Source organism: Acanthopagrus latus, chromosome 18 (assembly GCF_904848185.1).
Source record: "Acanthopagrus latus isolate v.2019 chromosome 18, fAcaLat1.1, whole genome shotgun sequence".
Classification (NCBI taxonomy): Eukaryota; Metazoa; Chordata; class Actinopteri; order Spariformes; family Sparidae; genus Acanthopagrus; species Acanthopagrus latus.
In genome coordinates, this window is record NC_051056.1 from 23565481 (window position 1) to 23591405 (window position 25925).

Genomic DNA, 25925 nt, shown 5'->3' on the forward strand with positions numbered 1-25925 from the left:
CATGACACGAAATACAATCACCAGACTTCTCAGACTCAAAGGCGCTCAACAATAAATGAATCCAAAAGAGACAAGAGTTAAATTAAGAGCAAGCCTTTTATTCTAGCCGCAAACACAGATACATTCACATCAAAGTGTCCAAAACAAGGCAACAAATACACAGTGAGTTAATCAGTGAGCGTCTGTGCTCAGAGTCCGACAATCCCACCTCACTGCCAAAAGACTACAGATCCCAGAGATATGAAGGCAGCTGAAAGAGAGGGACAGTGTGTGTGTGTGTGTGTGTGTGTGTGTGTGTGTGTGTGTGTGTGTGTGTGTGTGTGTCAACATGGCAAATGGCATCTAGTTGGGGCAGTAACAGTCCACACTGTTCTGACTCAGTCAACAAACCGAGGCCAGGAGAGAACGACTCTACATCTAAATAGATGTTAACAGAAGAAAACCAAATCAGTCCACACTTTTAACACAAGTATGTCAAAAACCTTCAGCTGAAGTTATATCAAAAGTTACGGAAGAGAGCTCAGCAATGTTTCAAAGGATACGTACACATTTTGTTCACGTCTTATAACAATACTCACATGCTTCCATTTATATTCAAAGTAAAGGTTTCTTAAAGTGGGGACAAAACTCACAGTTTTAGAAGTTAATATCAAGCTTAGGTATCTTTCAAAATTTACAGTCTGAGTAGTATAAAATTCCCTCCTTTTGTTAGCGGTCCTACATCAGAACTCAGCAAGTAAATACTGTGGTGAAAACGTAAGATTAACATTTCAATTTACTCCAATGAAAAGTATTTTTCAAACTGAGTTAAACTTATGATCTTATAGATGTACAATAATATCAGCATGTCATCAGTATCAGAAGATAAAAGCTTTAAAATGATTTACTGACACCCTGAACACTTCTGCCCAGATGACATGCTGATAAAATGATGCTTTAATCAGGCTGACATGATGCAAACCATTCAAAAAGTTGTTTTCTTATTTTGTGTATCTCACATATCAGTTGCATCAATTGGATATATCGCTATTAAAAAACCTGCTTAAATGCAATGGGAAAACACTGTGAACTCCAAGTAAATACTGATGCTGTGAATTCACGCGGCTGCTCAATAACAAGCTATGTACCTCTGAGGAGACAGAGAGACCAAAATGGCTGAAGGTTTTGTAGCTTATTGGCCGAGTTTCTTTATTCAGTTGAATCTTTTTTCTCCTCTGACGGTCAAATAAAGTTCATCATATTAATGCCTCCCCAAAGAGTAATAGTTTACAGACCGTTATGAGACAAGAGTTGATGGTACATTTGTCTTTTGAATAAACTGTGTGAACTTCTTGTCTCATTAGCAACTGAGCTAAGCTAGAGAGAAAAAAGAAATTCTCCACGGGCTATGAGGACTGACAGGCATCAAGTTTATTTAGCAAGCCCTGCGAGTTTATTCATTACATCATCAAGCATAGCAGCATCTATTAAACTCTTACACATGATGAACACCTTGGATTTTGCCCTCTCCCTTACATTAAAACTACTTTAGTAGAAGACTATGGACAAGAGAAACAATTACAACGTTTACTTCTTTCATTGTGGGCGTGTGAGTATTGTTTTAGATTAGAAAATGTGAACCTATCTTTAATAAACTGTACAAACCTTGTAAGCAGGCAAAGTGGTGAGATCCTCTGTTATAGGGCAAAACACAAACTATACATCAACTATCTACAAAACCTACAGTGTACATACATGTTGGCTACTGTTGGCTACAACACTGTAACTAATGTGCAAAAGCCAAAAACAGAAACATCAAATAAATAATATCCGATCAAATATAAGAAACCAATTGATTTTTTCTGAAAGCTCTGTAAATAAAAGTAAAGCTTCAAATGTTAGTTTTTGGTAAATGCATCCCAGGGCTGACCACTAACTGCTCGTTAGCGTGCGACACAGAAGCAAAGCAGCAGAAGGAGGAAAGAGGGAGCGCAGTGTGCATCACCATACATGGAGCGGAAACCATCGCAGGTTTGACTGAGTCATAAGACGAGCTCGCCCCTCTCTTTCTCTCTCTCTCTCTCTCACACACACACACACACACACACATATATATACAAACAGTAACATCAAGATGAGGACACACATGTTCATATTCACAGCTAATGTCTCACACACACTCACTGGGCTTTCACACAATTTCTGTAAACACCTGCCCTCACTAAAACACATTCAAGTGTCCATAAATAAGCCACCTCAAGGATTAAAAAGAAGAAAATATAATATATCATCACAACAGGCCTCCCTTGGTTTCACCCTTTTTGGAAAACAAGTCAAACTTATCTTGATAAGCGTTTGTTTGGAAAAACATCAACTAGGCACTGATTCATTCAAAGAAGGCTGGACCCATAAGTTGCTAAAAACTAAACAGTCCCTTTGGAAGAGTGGTTGTTGCCTCAACAAACATCAACAAACATCAGTTAATCACTACGTCTGTTCCTAAATATACAGGTGGGTGTGAAGTCTCCACACAGCAATTAGAGGATGAACCAGTGACCATTAAGACATTTTAGCTCCACGGTGGAGGTGTTCATTCTGCCAGTGCAGGCCCAGTTACCTGCACACATGCACAGAAGTCCATGAGTGATTGCAGCACTATGTAAACTGGCCCTGTGTCAGTCTGAAGTGCTTCAGGTTGCTGGTGAGTGAAGAATCTCTGTACAGCTGCTGTCGTCCATCACTGATGTTCATTGTCAAGCCACAGTCATCAGGATTTTCCACCGCTTCTGCAGACCGACAGCATGTTTATTAGTCTTGGTTAATCAAAAAGAATAAACACTTAAAACTATATGCAATATTTTGTTTTCACTTGATTCCAAGTGACTATATTTTTACTGGCTGGCCGCAACTAATGATTTTATTTTCTTTATCAATCTGCTGATTATTTGTTCAATTAAATGGTTTATTGTTTAGTCGACAAAATGTTAAAACTTGTGAAAAAATGGCTGTCAAAACCTCTGAGAGTTGTGAGCGTCTTGAATTGGCCGTTTCATTCCGAGCTCATCAAAAACTGACGCTTTGGGTTGGCCGATGTTCTGACCAGTGTTGGCCAATGCCCCGACCCAAAGTGCAAGTATCTGGTAACCTAGGAATGAGACTCAACAATCAATTATCTTTCTCTTTGTTGTATACTCTTGGAATTAAAAGCTATACTAGTTCTCCCAGTGTTTAGGAATAGTCTCTGGAGGTTACCTGTCGTTTTGTTTTAATCGGTCTCCTCCTCTTTCTGTTTTTTCTGAGGGACAGGTACGACACTTGTCCCTAGCAAACCTCTTCTCACAATGTAGGGGCATGAGGGACCACTGGGGATGTCTGCAAAACCTGCGTGACAGGAGAAGAGGGAATAACAGGAATGACAGGAATAAATAAAAGGATTAGGGGACAGCAGACGTTGGTCAGAGTGTAAAGCACAAAAATCAAAAGGCAGTGCAGAGAGGAAAACGCACAAACAGCACACTTGCTGTTTGTTAATTACACAGTCAGAAAGTCACAAGTTCACCAAGATTCAGAAATTCAGTGACACGTGAAAACTATTAATGTTACACAACCAAACTCTAATGCAACATTTATTTCGTCTGGGAAGAATTTGAACTCTGACGTTGGTGTCAGTATTAGGCAATTTCTGGGAACACAAATGGAGATTTGCCATATTGCTTATTTTTTTGTTGTCCCAACAAACTTTTGACCCTAAACTTTTGTTAGCTTTGGCTTTCACAGCAGGGCTCAGATTTTAACGGTTCAAATAATTTTCTCTCCCAATAAACAAATATTCTGACTTTTTGGGAAAATGTCACCACCAGTTCGCTGCCAAACGTACATTGAGATTATGTACAAAATCATACATATGGATCCAGCGTTAAGACAGGAATGGAAAGTTCATATGAGTTAAAAACTAAATATGAAAGTGAGAAGAAAGTCTAACAGCCAATAAAGATAAAATACGTATGAAGACACAAAGAGACAAGAGATATATACAGTATCTTGTTTACAATTAGTCAAGAGAGGATCTAGACTGTAGGTATGGTGCTTCTTTTCAGGGAAAATTTGAGAATAGATCAAATGTGAAAGGGATTTTCCAACTGGGGGTAATGCAATTTTACACAAAACAAATATTACTCATGCCTCACAAATTGACAAATTTGATTTTCAATGTTCCTTGTTTTCATACCACAATCTTACAGCTAATAGAGTTACCTTTCATGACGACTTCCGGCAGCCCATAAGGTTCATACTCTGTGTCATCAAAGGCAGCTGAAAGCTGCGTCCTGTTACGGCGAATTCTTTCAGCCAGACGGGCCGGGTCAGCTGGGATAGGGAAGGAACCCGAAAACAAGATCTTGTCAGCTGAAACAGGCTCCTCACGTAATGGGACAGGAGAGACCGGAGGTGATTCCACTGACTCGTCTTCATCATCTTCCTCCTCCTCCTCCTCCTCCTCCGTCTGTGTGTATGCACAGTGGAGTTCGGGTGCTGGCAGAGAGCTGCGAGGATACAAACTCTCCTCTGTTTGACTGCTGGTACTTTTCATTTCTGTCCTGACATCTCCTTTTGAGTAGTCAATGTTGTTTTTTATTTCATTGGTCAGTCTGGAAGCATCTGGATTCCCCATGTGACACTCGGCTGTTTTGGTCTGCTTTGGTCCTGAAACTTTGTGAGAATCTTTGGTGACTTGCTGTTGACCCGTTTTCTCAGATGACATTTGGACAACTTCACTCTCCGTCTTCTGTTTTTGCTGTGTTTGACAGATATTTGACTGACGTGAAAGGGTAATTTCTTGGTTTTCTTTTTCAGAGTCCTGAACAAGAGAAAAACGTAACAGTTAAAGGCCTCATCCTATATGTTAACAAAGATGCTTGCCCAATAATTGTAAGTATAATAAACCTGTAAAATGAAGTGTATCCCCTCTAAATTCACCTCAAATATTCTACAAAACCTTGACATAAAAGGCCTAAATCACATTCCATGGTATCAAATGTAAGAGAGTGATTGAGAAAAATCACCTTGTCAATTTCGGCAGTGTCGCAAATATACTCCTGAGGGGATGTGGTCTTTTTAGAGGGCTGGAAACTCTTTGGTCCAGGATGGTTCCTGTGCTGCAGTCTTAAGGTAAAACAAGCAAAAGAAAAAAAAAACTATTTTCAAAGCATACAAGAAGAAAGACATGAGAAGCACACACACACTCAAACACTAAACTGAATGCAATGCCCTACATAACTTTAAATGTTAGTAATTTCAGATATCTCATTGCTTCGTTTTATTAGTGCGTTACCTGGAGAACAACATGCGGCCCTGCAGTTTGCTGGAGGAGCAGGAGAGGAGTAACTCGTCCTCTCTGATGAGGGTGATATTACCGTGGCTCTCCTCAACATCCAGATGAGGTGCCTGAACCTGAGCTTGCATCATCGCATCAGTCTGCTGCTGGTTTGACTGTCTAATAGCAGAGATCTTGTCTTGGGTCTCAGACTCGTTGTCTGTGTTGGTAAGGTCAAAAGTTGGAGCTGGCTGGGAGGCAAGTCTCCACACAGCAAGCTCCTCAGTCTGCTGCTGGGTCTCCTCAGAGAGAGCCCGAACCTTCATGTTCAGCTCCACCACCTGGACAGAAGGGGAAGGACAGTTCCCAAATAAAACTCAGCCCAGAGAAATACACGTGGCTATATACACAAGAAAATTCAAGACAAGGATGTGAATTCAGTTTCCAGGGAAGATAAATATTCAGTTTTCCTCTCTATGTGATAAATTTGACAACCTATTTGTATCACTCCTTTTCAGTAACATGTCACATCATTGCTGTGATATAGAGGTAGTACACAATCACTACCTGTTGCTGAAGGCGCTGAATCTGAAGCGGACATACTGCCTCCAGTACTTCTTCAGTCCCTGCAGTCTTCCCCTCTTCCCTTTCTAAATCTCCTCCCTCATCTTCAATCCTTTTCCCACTCTGAAGCGCTGACTGTTGTACTCCATTGCTGATGTCATTCAACACGCCAGACGACCTCTGCTCCACTGGGCAAGGCAGAGAAGCATTTCCTGTGTTTTGGCTTTGGTTAGCTGGGTCTTCTTGGTTCTCAGCATCACTGTGTAACACTGGAGTGCTGGTGTCTGAGACAGTCAAGCTGGATATTCTTTGTTTCAGCAGTTGATTCTCCTGCCGCAGAGCGAGCAGTTCCAGAACCACGTCTGCTGTTCCTTCATCTTGACTGCACTCCGTCTCTCCCATAACACAAGTAAAGTCATGGTTACTCTCAGTCTTGTCTGGATGCTGCTCCCCTGACCACAGCGCTTCATTGTCAGTGATAGTTGGTGGTCTTTCAGATGTAATAATCTCTGCTGACTGCTGACCTGCATCTCTCTGTGCAATGGAAACACCACCTGCTTGTGAGTTTGTAGTAAGGGAAGAGACAGCCCCCTCCTTTTCGTGGTTTGGCTGAAGTCCTGAGATCTCCGTTGAACTCTCATCTCGTGCCCCTTCTATTTGTTCCCCATCCTCAGTCTCTTTAACCATCATCTCCTCTTCCTGTTTTTGGGCCTTGAGTGCATCCACTTCTTGCTTGTAGCGCTGCAGTTCCTCTCCCTGGCTGAGGAGGGAGCGCTCTTTCTCTTGCAGCTCAGCTAGGAGACCAGATATGTGCTGACTCTGTTTCTCAAAGGCCATAGTTAGCTGCTGGGTCTGACGTGTCACCTGAGAAAAGAAAAAAGAGAAAGAAAATGTTGAAGTGACGCCACCACAGCCAAAGATTTTGTTTCAGTTAACTAACATTTGCTGACATCTGTGGTAATTTCAATCTAAAAACAAAGTAAACTACAGAAAGATGTGAATGCATGCAGTCAAGTAAGTGCTGTATAACTTAAAAGTTGACTTGTAAGTCAAGGTCACACAGAAAGCTCAGGACATTTTACTTCACTAACAGCACCATTTGTACGGTTTTGTTTTTTTCCTTAGAGGTGGCAATGACGGATATATAAGCTCTTTTATTATCTGCTAGTGGCTTTGTAAGCAATGTGTAATTTGACCTGGTCTCTTAGTTTCTGGCTTCTTTTTCTTGCTGCTTACTCAGATTGTCGTGGGGGCAAGTAACAATGACAACAGTGATGTTGGCATTAATCTATGTTCTTGTCTATTTTACATTGTACTTGTTTTAATTGTGACAGTTTTTCTGATTTTTTTTATTGACGGCTATCTAAAACAAACATTAAAGTTCACCTTTACTTTACAGCAGTATCAAACAACTATAGATAAACACATATTTTACTAATATATTACTTAACTATTCAACATGTAAGCAGTGACCCGTGATGATCTATGAGTTACAATTAGATGTACCAGTTTTCTTTGTCTCGTATCCATATCAAAACAGTTATAAATTGTTTGACTGAGACTAGTTTAAGTTAATGTACTAATCCGTATATGCACCATAATTACCTGGCTCTGCAGGGCCTCCAGTTTAACCTGATACTGGTTAGCACGTTCTGTCTCCTTTGCCTTCTCCGTCTGCAGGTGTTTCACCTCTTTCATCAAATCTGAGGACCTAGACTCATCCTTCAGGGCACCAGAACTTATCGTCCTGTTGTTTTGTCTAGTGTCTTCCAGGTCAGACGCCACTTCAGGATTTATGACCGTTCGCTCTTCCTGGATGAGATCTGTTGTTGCCTGAGATACAAGCACGTTGTGTTGATTGGTGGACTGACAGAAGATGAGGTGCTGCTCTGGCGACAAGAAGGACTCGTCACAGTGAACCATGTTAGAGTTGAGTTCATCGTCATGGAGAGTCAGGTACGTCAGTGGGCTGCTGGCAGCTGAGAGTTTCTCATCTTCCAGCGAGTCTTCTGTTCTGCTACGCTTTAATTCTTCCAATTCAGTTTTAAGTTCTTCCAGTTTCATGCTCAGCTCCTTCTTTACATCCATGTCTGTGTTTGTTATTTGGTTCCTCTCCTCTTCCTCTCTTTTTCTTTCTTCTCGTTCTAAAGCCAGCTGGGCCTTCAGATCCGCTAGCTGTTTCTTTAGCTGGATATTAAGCTCAATCATTTCACTCTCCCGGTCTTCTAGTGCTTTGTTTTTCTCCTCTGCCTCCTCTCTCTCATTCTTTTCTCTTTTCTCCTTTCCTTGCTTCATTTCTGTCTCCAAAGCAGCAATGGTCTTCCTCAACCTCTCTGTCTCAGCCTTCTCACTCTCCAGCTGTGCCCTCCACTGTTTGTCCTGCTCGTTCTTCTCCACCGACTGACTGGCATGTTTTCGGCTGAGCTGTTTGAGCCTGGTCCGTGCTTCTGCCTCAGCTCGTCGTTGGGCTTCCAGGTCCTCGAGTCGCTTCTGCAGTTCTTCGCGTACATCATGAAGCTCTGAACGCAATCCAGCATTCTCCCTCTTGAGGTCTTCAGAGGCCTTGGCCTGCTCAGACTTATGAGGTGTCTCTTCAGCAGAACGCATCAAATCGCAACGATCACCATCCATGGAGTTATTCGTGGGCCTACCAGCAGCAGAATGAGACAAAGTCGAGAGTGCATGATCAAAAGTGGAGTGTTTGTTTCTCCCAGAGCTGTCACTCTCTATCGCCTCATTTTCCCTCTTATTCTCCTCCTCACTTCTTTTTCTGTGTCCTTCCCTTTGCAAGCATTCAGTGTCTGACGAGAGAAGAACATTGATGTGTTCTGAGTCAATGCCTTCCCCTGGCTCTCTGTCAGAGGGGTAAGATGCGGTAATCTCTGCCCTTCTCTTACCCACTTCCTCTTCCCTTTTCTGCTCAGCGAGGGTGGCAGTGGTGGACCTCCTGATGTGAGGTGATTGCCGAGAATTGAGGGAGTAAGAAGGTTGAGGAGAGAAACCCTGTCCCACAGGGCAAAACTGGACAGGTTGTAAAAGTGGTGCCGGGGCATCTTTTTGTTCTGGAATTTAAAGCAAAGAGACACAAACAGGAGAATAAAAGATCATGTTTTTTAAGACCACTTATGTGCTAAGAAATAATAGGCTTGAGGAACAGCAGTAAAGATCATTTTAAATGATCATATGTATTACTATAAGAAAATGGATGGGGTATCAATGACCAGCAGGGGGCAGCACGACAATAAGAGGGGAATTAACATGGCAGGTAGTGACCAGCAGATATGAATGTCATGCACCTAGTCATTAAAACTCATCCACTAATAAAATAATTGTCCTTTTTTCCCCCCTAAAAATTTGACCTGGTTGACATAATTATATGGAGTTCACCAGAGGACACCGACTCAAGCCCCTGTGTCAACAAGTATTTGCTGCTATAAGCAAGACACTAAGCTTGAGCATACAAACTTATGACCTCTGACCTCCCTGTGAGGGAAGGAAAGATAAAAGAAAATTTCTCTGGTTCAAAAACATAAAACATCAGCATAATAATTATCTGCACATATCCGATTATTCTTGGGGATTAGTCCTGTCTGCCACCCGCAGCTTGGTCCTCACCCTGCAGTTCTTTGAGGAGACGAAGGGCGTCGGCTCGCTCCTCTGCCAGTCTCCTCCCCTCCTCCTCCAGAGCTCGCTCTTTCTTCCTGCTCTGTTCCAGACTCACTGCCACACCCTCGGCCTCACGCACCGCTTCCTAATGTGAGGGACAAAAATACAAATGAGGTAGACTGAATCCAGTCAGATGGAACTAAATTGTATTTGTGCAACAGGACATCCATAAAAGTAATAACTGTGTATGAGCAATGTCTTCAGAGCTATGTACAAACATAGTGTCACAATAGCAACAAAACACAGACAGGCCATTGCTAAAAGCAGCAGTGCAGATGTTGCAAGCTGGTATACAAGTTACGAACTGCCAAAAACGAATTTCTCAAGGGTGTTAAATATCCTCTGCAGTGTGGCTGTACTGAGCTTTGGTTAGTTTTAGTGAAGGCTTTCTGATGCATACAGACACTAACTTTTCTTGTGTCCAAATTAAGAAGTCCACCATCCAGATTTAGAAACTTTACAGGTGTCAAAGCATGGACATGAAGGCTCATCATTTCTTGTGAAAGTGACTGGTAGGGGAGAGAATCTAAGAAATCAGGCAACTGATTGCTTTACATCTGTGAAATGCTCTCTAATGCTGCATCTTCAATATTACAGAAATATGCAGCTGGATGATTGAAGAGACCACAGTTTACTTATAATCATTTACAGCTCACTTGTTATCATAACCTGAGACTAACATATGGTACATCAAGATGTTGTTTAAAAATTCATTATGTGTCCTGCTCAGCAAATGAATAATTAACACAAGCAGACCCTGACTCACAAGACTCAGGGCCATTGGCAACGTGTGTGTGTGTGTGTGTGTGTGTGTGTGTGTGTGTGTGTGTGTGTGTGTGTGTGTGTGTGTGTTACCGTCAGTTTGGCTTGTGTCTGTGCTTCTTTCTTCTGGCTCTCCTGCAGCTGCCCCTCCGTCCACTTCAGTTTCTCTTTCAGAGTGTCCAACTCTTTCTCCAAAGCCTGCTTCTGTAGAGACAACTGATGGAAGACATTTTTTACTTAGTAGCTGCTACAAAATAGGGAAAATGAAATCAAAGAGGACTGGAGGGAATAAAACAACAGAAGAAGGTAAGAAGTAAAAACAACAAAGAAGAAATTAAGTTGTTGTAGGAAAAGGAATTGGGACCAATGAAGGGAATGGGACGCAGGAGAGCAATCAGTGATCAATAGTGAGCTTAAGTTGTGTCTAATGTGTTGACTACCTCTCTGGGGAAAGTAATGAAGCCTAAAACAAGCTGATCGGCTTCCCACCAGTGCTCATTCTGCACACTTCACTGCACTCTTCATCAAGTCTGCACGTTATCTTATGTCATGGGTGTAAAAGGTAATTTTACTGTCCCCATTTTAGTGATCACATTATATTTACCCATCTAACAAACAGTTTGTTGACCTTTCAGTCAGTGTCTGAAAGACTAACAGGCTTTTTCTTTAAATGCAAACTGTAGAAATTGGAGCAATTTGTCTACTGTATATCATGCAACAGCTTGCCACTGCTCATGAATTTTGTCTACATGCAAATCAAATCAGCAAATCATTTTCAGTTTTCTGTGACAGCACACTTCATGGAGATTGCCGGTTTTTCCAGTTTTATTTTCCAGTTTAATTTATGCAAATGTTCCTTCTGCACACAAGGCTGCAATGACATGCATTATCAGCAGTTGTATGTTCCTGATTTTGTATGTGATTCAGTTCAATACAACCGTGCCCATTCTGTGTTTACTCACTGCAGCCTTATCAGATATAACAAGATAACGTCTGTGTGGTTTATAAATGGCTTACAGTGAGGTTTCAAGGGACACTGTGGGTAGAATGAATGCTCATTGTTTAGAATTTTTACACCATGTCTAAAGGAAAGGAATTAAGGTCAAGGAAATATTTATTTTTTATGTGTCAACAGGTGTAACATTGAGCTGAGATTAAAATGTGTTTTATTGTGCTGCTGATAAGAAATGAATACCACAGCATTCTGTCAAGTAATAAAAAAAAAGTTAGCAAAAACACACTCAACCTTCTTTACATGCATGCAACTTGCCTCAACACACAAATCTTCAATCTATTTTCACCCTCATCCCGCAGCCTTCATGCCTACAAACTCTTTCTCACAAACAAGTCATGAGTTTATTTCACGCCCTCATAACCAAAGCATTCTGCACCGTCAGACGGGGTCACACAGTCATTACCTTCGCTTCTTAACTTTTCCACTGGGGAGAAACCGAGAGGAGAGGAGGAAGAAGTGGAGAGGAGAGCAGGTGGGGGAAAAAGGAAAACAGAAACACTGAGAGCGAGACAGTGAAACAGAGAGCGAGAGAAAAACAACAAGGGCAAGAAGCAAGCATGGGAGAAGACGTGAGATAAGTTTATTGACCTTTGGTACGAATAATACAAGTCCCAAGAGAAAGAATGATGAGGGGATAGAGACAGAGAAAGCAGGAAAAAGAAACAGGAAATAGCTGAAAAAACATTGCAGACATATGAAACAATATATAAACAATATGTTCAGAGTATCACTTTGTTTCCAGTGTTGATAGTGATCTGATTTAAAGACTTTTTCTTGGCAAATGCATATGACCATGCCCATCAGAGAGCTAGCCTTGTTCATGTGTAGGATTTTGTGACCTTGTGTCAGTATGTACCTTGTCAGCCTGGGCCTGCAGGGCATTGTGGAGTGTCCTGGCCTGCTGGATCTCCTGGTTGAGCTTATTAACCTCCTGTTGATGCTGCTTCTCTAGACACTGCCTCTCCCTCTGAAGCTCTGTCAAATCCTGGAGGTAACAGGTTCAAGTTCACCGTGGAACAAATTATTAATATTATTCTAGACTGGATGGCACACAAATTAAGTTCTGAAAAATCTGAAATTTCCTCCTGCTTCCCTCAGTTGTTTCTCTGTGTTTCTCTGAAATCTTTCATCCATCTCAGTCTCACCCTTTGATGTTGTTTCTCCAGCTCCTTGGAGCGCTGTTGGTGTTGCAGTCGGCTGCTCTCTGCATTTTGCCTCTGACACTTCAGCTCCTCCTGTAGCTGCTTCACCCTTTGTTCAGCTCCTGATGCCTGCATAATGACAATATTGAAATTAGTCACATATTCAATTGCTCTAAAGTGTAAATTGTAAAATTTGTAGGCATGTTTGTGTCTTTGAGTACATAAGTTGCTTCTCTAACCCCATTTTGTCATCTTACTTTATTGTAATGAGTTTTAACACAACTGTTATATTGTTTTCACTTTGTTTACTTTGTTTTAATCTTGTTATGCTGATAAAGGCTCCGCACTTGGCATTCTAACATCAGAAAAGCATTAACGCTTTGAGAGCTTAGCATAACAAACAAGACAATAAATGGGAGATTTGGCAGCCACTCCCAGTTTGTCCTCTACACTGTACACCGTTTGCCTAAAGGTTAGATTTCACAAAATATCAGGCAGATTGTTTTACAGCTTAGAACAGAACAAGGGCACAGCTTTTCCACTTCAACCTTTTTCAGAGCTGCTGATAATAACAGATTGTGACTGCAGTAAAATACTCCCAACATGTTTGTCATTTACAGGGAAGTCAAAGAGAAATGTTTTAACAAACGGGGCCAACACCCATTCGGTGAAAAACAACAGGGCTTTAGGGAAACACAGAACATTAGCACTGGAATGAAACACATCTTTTCAGTAGTAGTAGTACAACCAGTTGTATCAGTCATAGTAGTAGTGTGTCTTTTTACCCGTTCACTCTCCCGGGCTATGCGTGTGTGTGCCAGGCTGAGCTCATCACGCGATTTCTGAACGATGAGCTCCCTGGCAGCGAGCTCCTTCTTGGATTGTGTCAGTTCATTCTGAATCGACTTCAACATTGTGGCCTTCGAACACAGCTCCCCCTCCAGAGCAGACAGACGACTCCGCAATGCTGACAAAGAAACAAGTGAGTGAATGGTCCAGACACGTAAAGTTTAAAGCCACTTCTTGGTTCACCAAAACAAATACACCACTAAGACGATTGTTTTTTACGGCCTTAAAAGGACCGCAGCAGTTTGTGAACATTTAACCTTATTTACTACATATCATAAACAGTTTGCATTTCTATCCACCATTATCCAGAAGAAAACAACAATCACAACTACTGATATCCAAAACTCTGATGGAAATGAAAGTTACAAAATATTTGAATCCTCTCAATGTAAGAGGATTTCAACTTTAAATGGAAGAAAGGCAGCTGTGTGGGTGGAAAGCCATAGGGACAACAAGGGAAAGGAAAACACATATTTTTATCTATCTGGTTCCTTATAACTGACCAACAGTCAACAGCTGCAACACATAGTCTGGGTCTTCACAAAGGAGGTCAGTCCATACCAACGGGTTTATTGACAACCACAGCTGTTGCCTTTGGATGTCAGGCTGTTGATTTCCAAAGCCAGGAATTAAATCAATTCACTGTCCATCCAATATGTTTCTCTGTATCTTTTTCTTGTTCCTTTACTTTCACAACACTGCTTCACACATGCACACACATATTTACCATTATTACCATCTTGACTAAACCGAAAATTCAAACTAACATTCAAACTAGACATGTTTAATGTTTTTTTACCATCTACTGTGATACACAAAAAGACATATGTTTATATATATATTTATACATTCATACATATTTATATGTATGTATTTTTTCTATCGTATTATGTATTTATTTAAAAAGTTTGATTTGTAATTTTAACTTTTACCATACACAAACTGAGGGAGCAATTTTGAGCAATTCTGAACACAATCCTAGTATGACTTGATGAAATGACAAAAGTGGAGAAGAGCCGGATAAAAAGCAGTAGCAGTAAAAAGGCACACCTAGTGTAAACACAACTCTGCCTCTCTTTATCGGTGTCGCAGCAGCTACAAGAAGCATTTTTTTATTTCACATTGAACTATCCCCCTCCTCCTCTAAGCAAACACGCACACATACAGCCCAGCTGAGAGGAGTGTTATGTCACAACTATACAGTGTACTAAGAGTCCCTCTCCATCATAAAGCTGGCCTGCGAGCAAGCAGAGGAGTCTCCAGCTGAGCCAATGATTTCTAAACAACCTCTTATGTAACAGGTGTTGTTGAGGTTATACAGAGTACATGAGATTCAGGATAGTCACAATGCTTCACTTATGCTGAGGTAGCCCATCAGAGCTAAACAGATAACATTTCATCATTTGGCCTTATTGTTCTGTCCGAGATCACACCTACACTCCAGCAAATCTAAAACAGCTGAATAAGTGGCATTATATCAGTTCTGATACAAATCAACAATGGTGAACTTGGAAACTGCATCTGAAAACCTATTTGTATTGACACTGTTTTACTGACCCTTTAAAATTTAAGGTTGAGTTATTAAATTAGGGTCTGAGTGTCACAAAGCAGGGCTTAATGGTAAGTTAAATGAATAAAAGTGTGTAATAAAACCACAAATGTCTGTTTAGTTCAGTCCATGCTGTGTCCTGGTCTTACTTACTACAGTTATCCAGCTAGATTTTTTATTCCTGCTTTAAGAGACAGGCTGCCATGCTGAGCTGTATTTGTGTATAAGTGGGCAACACCCAGTCGTGCCATATCACCAAGGTGACCATTTGACATCCCCACTCACTGTCTGTCTCTGCCCTGTAGTCCGTCTCCTTCCCACAGATCCCCTGCTCCGACTGGCCTTGACCGACGACCTCAGCGCAGGGCATCTTGGGAGAGGGCGGGGATCGTCTCCTAGCTGCTGGCCTCGAGTCATCCCGTTCCCACGGAAATGCACCCAAGGGAGTGGAGAAGGAGTCAGATTGGTCAGATGGATTGCGGCTGGGTGTGTTCCTGTGCTGTTGTCTGGGTAACGAGGCTGTGGCCACTTCAGAGAACTGGAGGCGCTGCTGCAGGGGGCAGATTAGATCAAGAGACAAAGGAGGGTGTCAGAATGAGTAGAAAGCTGAATTTACAGACAGCAGGGCTCTACAGATCAAGCAATTTCACTTTGGCTATGACTCATTATTGTTATATTCATGACACTTCCTGAATACAATTTTGACTCTGTACAGTCCCACCATATGTTTCTAATTATGACACAATACTTTCTGAAAAGAGAAAAAGTAATGTGACTTTATATATTTCTGTTATTGTAAACAAATACCACAAAAAAAAGAAAAAAAAACAACACTTCCATTGTTTACAGACCTCCATTGTTTACAAAAAACTATCAATGAGCCATATTGTTGCACTGGTTGATATACTCTTTCATTAAGGTGAATGTGGGTGCACTTTTTAAGTTAAACCCACAAATGCAGTTTTACTGCCTTCACACTCACCCAAACAGAACGTCCACAGCTTAAAATTGTCCAAACAGTTCGAAACACAGTCACTATAGTTTATTTTAACACTTCAGCCCCAAAAAATGCTCTTATTTTCCCCAAGCTTGAGTCCCATTTGCCCTGCTGTTTTGAGAATATATTTCTGACTTTTAAAAAAGATTTATGTCTTCATTATGAAGCAATGAGCTTTGGGCAGAGAGACAGACAGCAGCAGAAGTCAGAGAGCACTAACACATTGCTGGTTCTGGTCTTTTTACTGGAATTTATGATACTAAGCAAAACAGAGAATAGTTTCATAGTGTCAATAATGCAGTAAACAGGGAGACATGACAACAGGACTGTTGTTAATTAATAAATCAAGGGAAAAAGAAAGAAGAAAAGAATCTCTGCTGAACTGAAGTGAGTCAATTCCTGCAATTACAGAATTAGAGTTTAAGCCAAAACCCAAATTGTTCTTGAACTAGCCTAAGCATAACTAAGCATAAAAATATACTGGTACTTACTCGGATGTTAAGTGACCGGCTCTGTCCTTCATCTTGATGTGCCGACCTCTCTTCCTTTCTGCTTCCTATAGGGCAGAGGCACAGCATATGGAGAATGTCCAGTAGCTAAAATCAATCACCAAAGCTGAACAGAAACAGCAGAAGTGAAGAACCTAACTGGAGAGGAAAGAGAAATACAACAGTCCCCAGGGAGTGACGCGTTGGGAGAGGACAGGAGCTCAAGGGAGTTTATTTATAACCTCTCTGCTCAGATGGGAGCCTTTGCCATTTTTCCGTTTAATTTTCCAAACTGTACAGTGAATTAATGAAAAGACACAAGGAAGAAACCAGCAGAGAAAATAAACACAAAGTTACAGGACTGTACCATTGTGTTCCCAGGGCGAGGTTGTATTCCAGCAGGGTGTAGAAAACAGAGTGGTATCTGCTGACCTGCCACTGTTCTGCAGTTTCTCCAGCTCTGCCTCCAGCCTGCCAGAGAGAGGAGAAGACTTTAGTGTGTGCAAGGAGACGGACATTGAAAGTCCAGGAAGAAGCAAGTATGACCCAATGAAACACATGAAGGATTTGTCTTTTAATATGGCACCAGCATCATCAACCCATTTTACTACTACAGCAAGGTTATTGTCAAGGAACAAAACTATGCTGTCCTTAAGTGAATGCAAAACCCCACAAAAAAGACAACTAACACGGGACACATCGATAGAGCAACTGACAGAGAAGTTAATTGTCCCAAATGATTTCCACAGGTCCTAACCTTTTCACTTCCTGGGTGAGTTTGTTATTGAGGGTGCGAGCAGCATCTAGCTGGCCTTCAAAAGAGCACACTTGAGCCTGCTTGGTCTGAAGCTCCTGGGTCAGACGTTCCCCACTGGTCACTGCTGCCTTGGCCTCATCTTGAACCCTCTGCAGCTCCCTCTGCACTGACTGGAGTTCCCCACGCACTTCTTCATACTTGGCAGGGGAGGGCAGAGAAAGGTCTATATTTTAGAATTACAAGAACTGAAATAACAAATCCTCACAGACCAACCATGCCGATGTGCGGAACAATTATACCTGTTATCAAAAATGCACACCAAATATTGCAAAAAAACATTATTGCACGATTACCGTCTTGTACAGACACAACAGAATACATTTACATGAATCATGATGATACTGTTACATTGAGAATGTGATTAATTGGCAACATATTGAGATCGTCTCTCAGTGCAGGCTAAACATATGTACTATAGAACATCACCTTCTAAACACAACTTCTCAGGTTCTGTGCAAAATCGATCAGCTTTACACAGCAGCACTAACAATATACAATAATGTTTCACAATTATTGGTGATGTTTCACAATTATTTGTCACACTAATTGATTTTAAGGGTAATTGCACCATGCGAGTGTGTACCTTCACAGTCTGTTTTTCAAGGCTAGTATGGATGTTGTCCAGCTGCAGCTGTTTCTGCTTGTTCTCTCTGGACAGTCGCTCCTGGTGGACCTGCAGCTCCTTCACCTTCTGCAGGACCCGTCCAGACAGCCCCACCGTCCAGTCTTCCTCTGCCCAGCTCATCTCTTTCTGCCTGGGCCTACCACGGTCAGAAAATGCAACAATTCTATTTTCATTTTAACTGCATTATAAAACACACTGGAGAAAACGCTTCATATTCTAAAGAGAACTTCTGAGAGGCTGAGGTTGCTGATTGTGTATTTGCATCCATGACAGAGTGTGCCAGCTGACCTGTCCTATTCCTGCTCCACAGATCCAGAATCAGACAGTTCCTGGAGGCATGGGAGTCGGTTACTGGAGTCAAGAAGCTGGCAGCACACACAGTCTGAAACAAAGAGGAAGTACAGGCCTGTTAACTTAAGATGCAGGTTGTTCTATGTCAATTTGTGTTGTGACAAACGCTCCAGACCATACCATGTGTATCTAAACACATTTCAATCATCTGTGCCTCTAGCTGTGTGTCCTCTCTTGAATATGTTATGTTGCTAAGGCTTTGATCCCTCAGGGAGACACTGGTTGTCACCGCTGGGCAGCTGTGACTCACTGTTTTCCAACACAAACTGCCACGTTCTAAGAGCACTTCAAGTTGAAAATAAATCACTTCTCTCTCAAACTTCTGCAAAAACAGCTACATGTTCACATATATAACTGAACTTTTTTCCCAAATTAGATAGGATCTGTAATGGCAACTGTTTTCAAGTTAATCTACAAACACTGCATTAAATAGCACTTATATATAGTAAACATACATATACATATAGGGCTTAATAGTGACAAAGGAGAGTGTTGGAATGAAGAAAAGCCTGACAAAACATGAAGAGGTTATCAAGGAACTCAGTTTTGACATGCACTTCAGCCTCAAGGCTATTAACGCCATAACTCCAGTCAGATAGTTTCTGTCATTGCTCATAGGTTATGTGACTGTGATCACCTGATCCTGAATACAAGGATGACAGAAATACTCAACTGAACAGACAGGTGTAACATGCACCTCATCTAGCTCCCAAAGTGGCAACAAAGACTGTTCAGTAACACTTCTGTGGAGGGACTTCTACTAGATATGTGTACATGATTAGGTTGACAGGCTAAGCCTTACATTTATGAGAACAAGATGCTGGATAAACAACTGTGTTTGGTTTAAAAATGCCACTATCCATTTTTCTTTGTTTTCTTTGATAGTTAATTAATATATAGCAAATGTGTTTTCACAGTCCAATTACCAAAAGACCTACTGGTCTGAGACACATACTATATGGGCTGTAATTAATCATTATTTTCATTATTGATTGATGTGCGGTGAATTTTCAGGATTGATCGGTTTCTTCTATGAATACTATGAAAAATAAAAAAAACTTTGACAAATATTAATCACAAAATTTTCCAGAGCCCAAAGAGACGTCTACATATGGCTACTTATGTCCAACTAACAGTTACTCAAAGATTCTTCAGCTACCATCATTAATAACAAAGAATCAATCAAATCCTTATATTCAAGAGGCAGAAACCAGCGCATGTTGACTTTTTTGGCTCTAGGTGTGTTTGTACTTGTGACATCCATCACTGGACGTTTAAGTACAACATCATTTCATACAGTTTGACTTTGTTTATATGTGGCGGACCCTGCCACCTTCCTAGCCTCAAACAGTGTTCCTGGGGACTTTATTTTCCTCTGAGAACAGCTTGTTTTTTCAGTTGTGGGACAAATATAAGAGCCCATATTATATTTGAAATATTAATAGTGCCTTTTATTTTCTTCTCCAAAACTACACAGTGCTCCTTTAAAGATAGGAGAACTTGTCACATCAACATGCAGAAAATAATTATTATACAGCTTCATGTCAGTTTCCTACTCTTGATTTGTGTTTGTCATGACTGGCCACACTAGTTCTAATTTGATAGGCAACTACAGAAACAAAATCACTCGTCCCTTCTTACTGAATGTTCTTGAAGCAGGTTAGCTGAGGGCAGCTTCAGTTTTGGTAGTCGGAGGAGGCACAGATCCAACAGTTGGACCCTGGCCTGTGGTCTAAAAACGTCCGATCACGAGGTTCAAACAGAACAAGAGACAGCTGACAATCTCCAGAGAACAACGAGTTACATTCAATAAACTCTCCATCATGAACAGCGTGCCATGACCAGAGACAGACAGACACGTTTAACGCGTGTTAAGAGTTTGGTCCATCAGCGGTCAGTGACTGATAACTAACCTAGCACCGTTGCTACAAGCTAACCCCACACCACAGCTACTTACCATTCACTTTAGAGTTACAAAGGGCGCCAGCCGCCCCGGGAGCTTCACTTCAGAGCTGTGGCGGTTCTCTGTTACCGCTGTTTAAAAGTGAAAGCCGCGTCTTCAACATAACACGAACGAGCGACCGCTTAAAACAAAGCCGAAGATAACAAAAGACGCTAACAAGCTGACAGCCGCCACAACCTGTCAGTTAACTGAACACAATCTGCCGCGCGTCTCGTGCTGCTGACAAGCCAACCGAAACAGAGTCGTTGTGGCACGAGGCGGAGCGGGGGATTAGTGACGTAGCAGGGGAATGTTTTGGGAAAAGTCCTCGCGGCGGCAGATGAACCTCTGATGACCTCTAGCGACAACACGTCTATCGATTGATTGACTGATTGATTGATTGATTGATCGAAATGTTTGTTTCCAGCATGTAAAGAACAAGAAACGACAGACAGGAGTAACAGTTCATGAAGAAGTATAAACAGAATACATAAAAGAAGCGAAAATGAAAATCATAAAGCAAAATACATTGATGACTTTGTTTACATATATTTAAAAATGAGTGAAAAGAAGTATAAACTTTTTTAATTACACATTTATTCAATCTCACCCCTTCTCCATAAGTCACTGAATGATAATAAATCAGCTTCCTTAATTATCTAAACTTTTCCCTAAGCTGGTCTAATATTTTTTAGAATAATAATAATGATGATTAATAATAATAAGTTTAATTTATACAGCAGATTTCATGGAACTCAAGGTCGCTTTACAGATAAAAGTAAAGAAGCAAGAAGTAACAACACACAACAAAGCAAAAAACACTAACAGCACATACCAAAAAAAAAAAGAAAGAAAAAAGAATATAGATTTCTTAATTATCTAAATTCATTACTGATATACTATCCTTATCAAAAACGTAAATTCATTGCTTATGTATTCTTATCAGTGACAATAATCTTAATCCTATTGACCAGATTACTTCACCTACAACAATAGCTGTCATCTCAGTGAAACATATAATTTTTTGACCAAAGCACAACAAATAGAGCCATTAATACATAAAAGTTAAGAACAGGACCAGGGAGAGTTCTCAAATAAATTCCTTAAACAAGAAGCACAAATTAAACAGCTTTTCTTTATTTCTAAATCAGAAATAGTTTCAACGTACTACTTGGTTTCCTTTTCAAAAACTATAAATAGAGGCTTTGAGTGTCAACATTTGGCCTTGTGGATATGGTACTAACAAAGCGATAATATATAATTCTTTCTGTTTATAACTATTGTTGCTGTGGAAACCCAGCAAAACATTTTTCCAACATAATGAGAATTCAGAGTCAATGTTGTCAACAATATATAACAATTTAACTGGATACAGACATTCAGAGAGTTCACACAGACATTTGAGATTTGTAGTGAGATTAGTTTTTATCAGTTTGTGCAACTAGTGCTCAGTTGACACACCTTTATAATTCTTAAAGACATTTTAACTAGATGTTGATCCCATACAAGAGGATTACCCCTACCAAAACTGTTCCACAAGCAGAATTCCTAAAAAGTGTAAGTGATAAGGACACTTTTCAAAGTAGGAATGATTGTAAGGATACTTTACAAAAACCGTACCAAAATGACGACCTAATATAATCTTATTTAAAAAAAAAAAAAAACCACACATTTCACATTTTCAGTTTTCTCATTTGAGGTTCTCACCAGAAAAATAATGGATGCAATTTGGGAAGACAGATGTTCATTGTTTACTGTTGAACCAATAGTATTTATCTACTTTTCCACTTTGGACTGTCAGTGCAGTATCTTATTGACGCAGTTCAATTCTTAATCCAGTGGGTGATACTGCAGAAAGACTCTGGAGTGATTTCTGTTTAAGGGCAAATAGTTGATGTAAATGGGACATTATGTCAAGTAATAACTACTGAGTGAGGACTCCTGCAGGGTGGCATATTGCATCCTATTGCCTTTGAATGTATCCGACTGATTTCAAGACATTTTTTTCAGAAGATATTGTGCTATGCTTCACAAAAGTGTCCCATAAAGATACACTGAGAGTCTAACAGTCCCTCAGTAAGGCTCTTGAAGATTTAACCCCCTCCATCTCTGAAAGATAGAATCTATCTTCTGTATGTGTGTACAGAAACTCAGACGTCAGACATCCAAATTGACAAGATAGGCAAAACTTCAATTACCAATTAAAAGGAAAGTTAAACTTATCAAGAAAGTTTTTTGCACTGATAAATATCTGTTATCTAATTATTTTTTAAATGGAACCTAAGGTTTTGCGAGGAAAGCCATATTTTTAGATTAACTTCACCTGTTCTTTCTGAAACTCAAGGTCAGGTTGATTATGCTGCCACCTTCTGGTATTTGAGGAAGTTATAAGAAAAAAAATGAATGAGGGTTATTTCAAAACTGTAGACAGAAATAATCCGTTAGGCCTCATTATGTGTTTTTCAGTCCCCGAGTATTGTAGCTACTGTTATACAGAATACTAGCAGATTAAATGTATTTTATTTTGTTTATTTATTTGGATTCCCTGTTAGCTACTACCATGGTCGGTGTTATTCTACCTGAGGTGCACGCACATAAAAAATATATCATGATATGACAACTAATCAGCTAATCTACAGAAACCAAAACATACAACAACATTCAGATACAATAAATTAATCAGTCAGCACTTGTTGCTCACCCAAAACACAAACATTCCTGTTTAGATACAGCGGTGACAGCCTTCACTGTATAGGCAACTGTAATTAGATTATAATAGTCCTTACAATCACTCATTCTTCCAGGTAGGCTCTGGATTTGAAAGTAATCTGGGATTTGGTAGCTCAGTGCTGAGTTGTGCAGAAACCCAATAACTAGTCTGCAGGTACCTTACATACAATACAACACAATATCAGGCAGAGCCAGGCCGCTAATACCTGAGAGTTTAGAAGTGAGGGGGAAAAAACAAACATGTGGGCAGTTATGTAATCTTAGTGCAATGCCTGACCATAACAGACAGGTGATTACAAGTGTGTCTAAGGGATTATCGTCTGGGAACTATAGGAGCTCATTTTCAGACGTACTCTGTTATTTTCAAGGGGTGTTGATGGGTGTTACAGCAGTTTAAAACCAGAAAGTGTATTGTTTAAACTTTCATGGCTGCCCAGGAAAATCTCTGTCTGACACAGTGGAGGAAGGTTTGAGCAAAGTGTCTGGTCTGCTTTTATGCACAAACTGAAACCTTCTTCACTAAAAAAAAAAGGGGGCTGACATTCAGTTAAACAGAATTACATTAATTAACCAACAACCTAATGCTATTGTATAAATACCCCAGCCGGTAGTCTCTCACTCTCACACACACACACACACACACACTCCTCGCCCAGGTGTACACTCATGTGCGGTAAGCTCATCTCGTCAGTCGCTCTTTATTAATACAGGATTACATGCATTGTCAATCCCAAACTCACACCGCACTCCACGGGCTCCTCAAAAAGCACATGTACCGCGTGTCAGGGACCGGCAAAGGTAGCGAGGCGGTCAGGTAGCTGTGTGCCTCCAGCTGGAGTCTGAGGAGTTTCATCCTTTGTGAAATGTCCACGGAGGCCTGCTGCTCATCTGGCTGCTAACTGGGGCTCGAACAGACCACAAGTGGATTTCTGTCAGAGGAGGACACATTACAGATTTGTAAATCCTGTTTCATGAAGGTAAGACAATAATTACGCTCCTATGAAAGCATCTAAAACAGGAGAATAACAAGCAATAACTGTGTTGCGGTTTGTGTTTGTCAGATATTAAAGTTTTTGCCATTCATATGTACACTGTTATACCTATTATGAGTCAGGTTTACTTGAACAAACTGACAGTATAGTTCAGATGCTTCTGTCTGAGCATGGACGCTTTAACAACATTGGCTATAATAGGGTGCCTACAAAACTGATCCTCTGCAAACTGACTTCATTCTCCAGTATAACTCTCAAACAACCCCAAATATGAACTTGAATGAAGAGAGTTGTTTTTGGTTTTCTTCCTTAAACTCTTGACATTACTCCCCACCAACTCTGTCCATCTCTCACAGATGTTTCCTTGGTCCGCTGTCTTCTCCCTTGAGCCCAAAGTGCCGGGCCAACGCAGCACTGAGGAACTGGTGACCAACACTCTGATGCTGGAGTTGGGGGCCATGGTGAAACGCACGGAGCGCATCCGTCTGGAGCGGGCCACAGAGGGTCGCCGCCGCCGTCGCAGCTCCTCCTCCACAGCTGATTACAGCTGGCTGGCCAACACCCCGACCCCGCAACCCTACGAGCTGACACCCAACGACCTGCTGGAGCTGCAGGACCTCTGTGCCAAGATCCCTCCTGCACAATGTGGCCCTTTAATCGTCAGGTGAGAGAGACAACAGGAAGACGGGGGAGACGTGTGGAGAAACAGATCTTGCAGAGACGCACTGCCACATAACCGTCACTAAAAATGAAACTGAAGCAGAACGATGCCGAGAAATAAGAGCCACAGCACTAGCCTTAGAGAAAAGAGAGAGAGACAGGCAGGTTAAATGGACGACAACATGAACATAGAATATGAAGAAGAATCAGAAGAAGAGGTAGCTGCAGGATTTCAATCTAATCCCTTTAACACCCTTAACTATAACCTAGAAAGTAAGTAAGTAAGTAAGCTGATACTCTCAGGTCCCCATTTCTTCTCCAGGAGACTTCATATAAACAATATATTATACTATATAAAACACTGCAAATAATATAATATACTATACGATACTATAGAATATACTGCAAAATTACAATAAACAATCTTTGATGGTATCCACCTTCCAGCACACTTTAGTGTCCTGTCATAGGTGTAGCTAGGGATTCCGGATCCTGCCCACTTGGTGGTGATGGCACCTCCACCCTTACAGCCACATCCGTCTGCTCCTGAGTTCATTTTTCATTTTCTGAATTGTTTTGTATTCACTGCTAAGTAAATTAGTTTAGATCTGGCTATTTTCAATAATCTCCTTCCCCCCACCCTCTCGCTCTGCAGGTTCAGGAGGCTGGTGTCACAGATGGAGCCTGAGGTTCACGAGGTCCCCCGGCTGTTTCGCTCAGTGCTCAACGACTTCGTGGACGAGAGCAATGCGCCCGAAGAAGTGCAGGAGACCTTTGAGAAGCAGCAGCGCAGCAAGAGCCTCTCTTTCGACACTTTCCGCAGCAAGTTCCGCACAGGTCAGCTCTTCAGGGGCTCCATGAGAGGCTCCAGGGGTAATCTGCAGCAGGAACTGGATTGGTCTGACGAGGAGGACGCAGAGGCCGAGGAGGAGGCCATCAAGGCCAGGGCGAGGAAGGGAAGGAGCAGGAGCATGCCAGAGATCAGCCCTATGGAGCAGAGTGCCAGTGCATGAGAGATGGGAGGGAGTCAAGGGGAGAGAGACGGTGCAGAGAGGATGGTTCTGATGGGGGGGGGAGAGGACACAATTAGGGGTAAGAGCAGAAGGGAAAGTGAGCACAAAACATAGATGGGTTGTGGTATTGTAAATATGGGGAGGAAGGAGGGAGGGTATCATTTAGACAAGGGGGGGAATAGATTTTAAAAAATCGTGGAGAGAATTTTAGACTGTAGGTTTTGAACAGTTTCTTGATTTTCAGGAAAACCATCTAATTCCTAAAGGAACTCTTTAGTCCAGCATTCTGTTGTGCTGATGGGTACAAACTGGCTAAAAACTGTTCACCTGTGCTGAGGAACTGTGGTGCTTTGAGCGAAATGCTAATTGCATTGCACTCTGGGCTAACCTCACCTTCAAAGTGTCAGAGTATCAACTAAGTCATTAGGAAATATCTGGGGATCATGAACGCCTGCATAAAGCTTCATGGCAAT

The 25925-nt window shown here is 41.2% G+C and overlaps 2 protein-coding genes across 4 annotated transcripts; one reads left to right on the forward strand and one right to left on the reverse strand.

The window, feature by feature from the left end:
• Window positions 1-77: 77 nt before the first annotated feature.
• si:dkeyp-115e12.6 (centromere protein F) lies at window positions 78-20333 on the reverse strand. 3 transcript variants are annotated; one of them, XR_005070990.1, is made up of 20 exons: window positions 20073-20333; window positions 18053-18146; window positions 17723-17900; window positions 17080-17276; window positions 16690-16793; window positions 16326-16390; window positions 15123-15387; window positions 13225-13406; window positions 12443-12568; window positions 12154-12282; window positions 10376-10498; window positions 9470-9605; window positions 7460-8916; window positions 5858-6718; window positions 5309-5631; window positions 5040-5139; window positions 4234-4834; window positions 3232-3360; window positions 2995-3124; window positions 78-2765 (listed from the first exon to the last, which is right to left on the reverse strand). XR_005070990.1 is itself a non-coding variant. In XM_037076379.1 (20 exons), exons 3-19 carry the CDS (start codon window positions 17882-17884, stop codon window positions 3245-3247), a joined length of 4851 nt encoding a protein of 1616 aa, XP_036932274.1. In that variant the 5' UTR covers window positions 17885-17900; window positions 18053-18146; window positions 20073-20333; the 3' UTR covers window positions 78-2765; window positions 3232-3244. The 3 variants fall into 3 exon arrangements, 2 of the variants coding, with proteins under 2 accessions (XP_036932274.1, XP_036932273.1); XM_037076379.1 differs by lacking the exon at window positions 2995-3124 and having other exon boundaries at window positions 7460-8655; window positions 8752-8916; XM_037076378.1 differs by lacking the exon at window positions 2995-3124 and having other exon boundaries at window positions 20073-20332.
• Window positions 20334-23621: 3288 nt separating this feature from the next.
• On the forward strand, window positions 23622-25487 carry zgc:162144 (RD3 domain-containing protein). Its single transcript, XM_037077381.1, has 3 exons — window positions 23622-23764; window positions 24136-24443; window positions 25095-25487. The coding sequence occupies exons 1-3, from the start codon at window positions 23759-23761 to the stop codon at window positions 25450-25452; spliced, it is 672 nt and encodes a 223-aa protein (XP_036933276.1). The 5' UTR covers window positions 23622-23758; the 3' UTR covers window positions 25453-25487.
• Window positions 25488-25925: the final 438 nt, after the last annotated feature.

Coding starts and splice junctions, on each gene's coding strand:
- si:dkeyp-115e12.6 (XM_037076378.1), bottom strand. CDS start 17,884: ATGAGCTGGGCAGAGGAAGACTGGACGGTGGGGCTGTCTGGACGGGTC. Junction 12,283..12,442: donor TGGAGAAACAACATCAAAGG/GTGAGACTGAGA, acceptor TGTTACCTCCAG/GATTTGACAGAGCTTCAGAG. Junction 3,361..4,233: donor GCCGGAAGTCGTCATGAAAG/GTAACTCTATTA, acceptor CCTGTCACGCAG/GTTTTGCAGACATCCCCAGT.
- zgc:162144 (XM_037077381.1), top strand. Junction 24,444..25,094: donor TGTGGCCCTTTAATCGTCAG/GTGAGAGAGACA, acceptor CTCGCTCTGCAG/GTTCAGGAGGCTGGTGTCAC.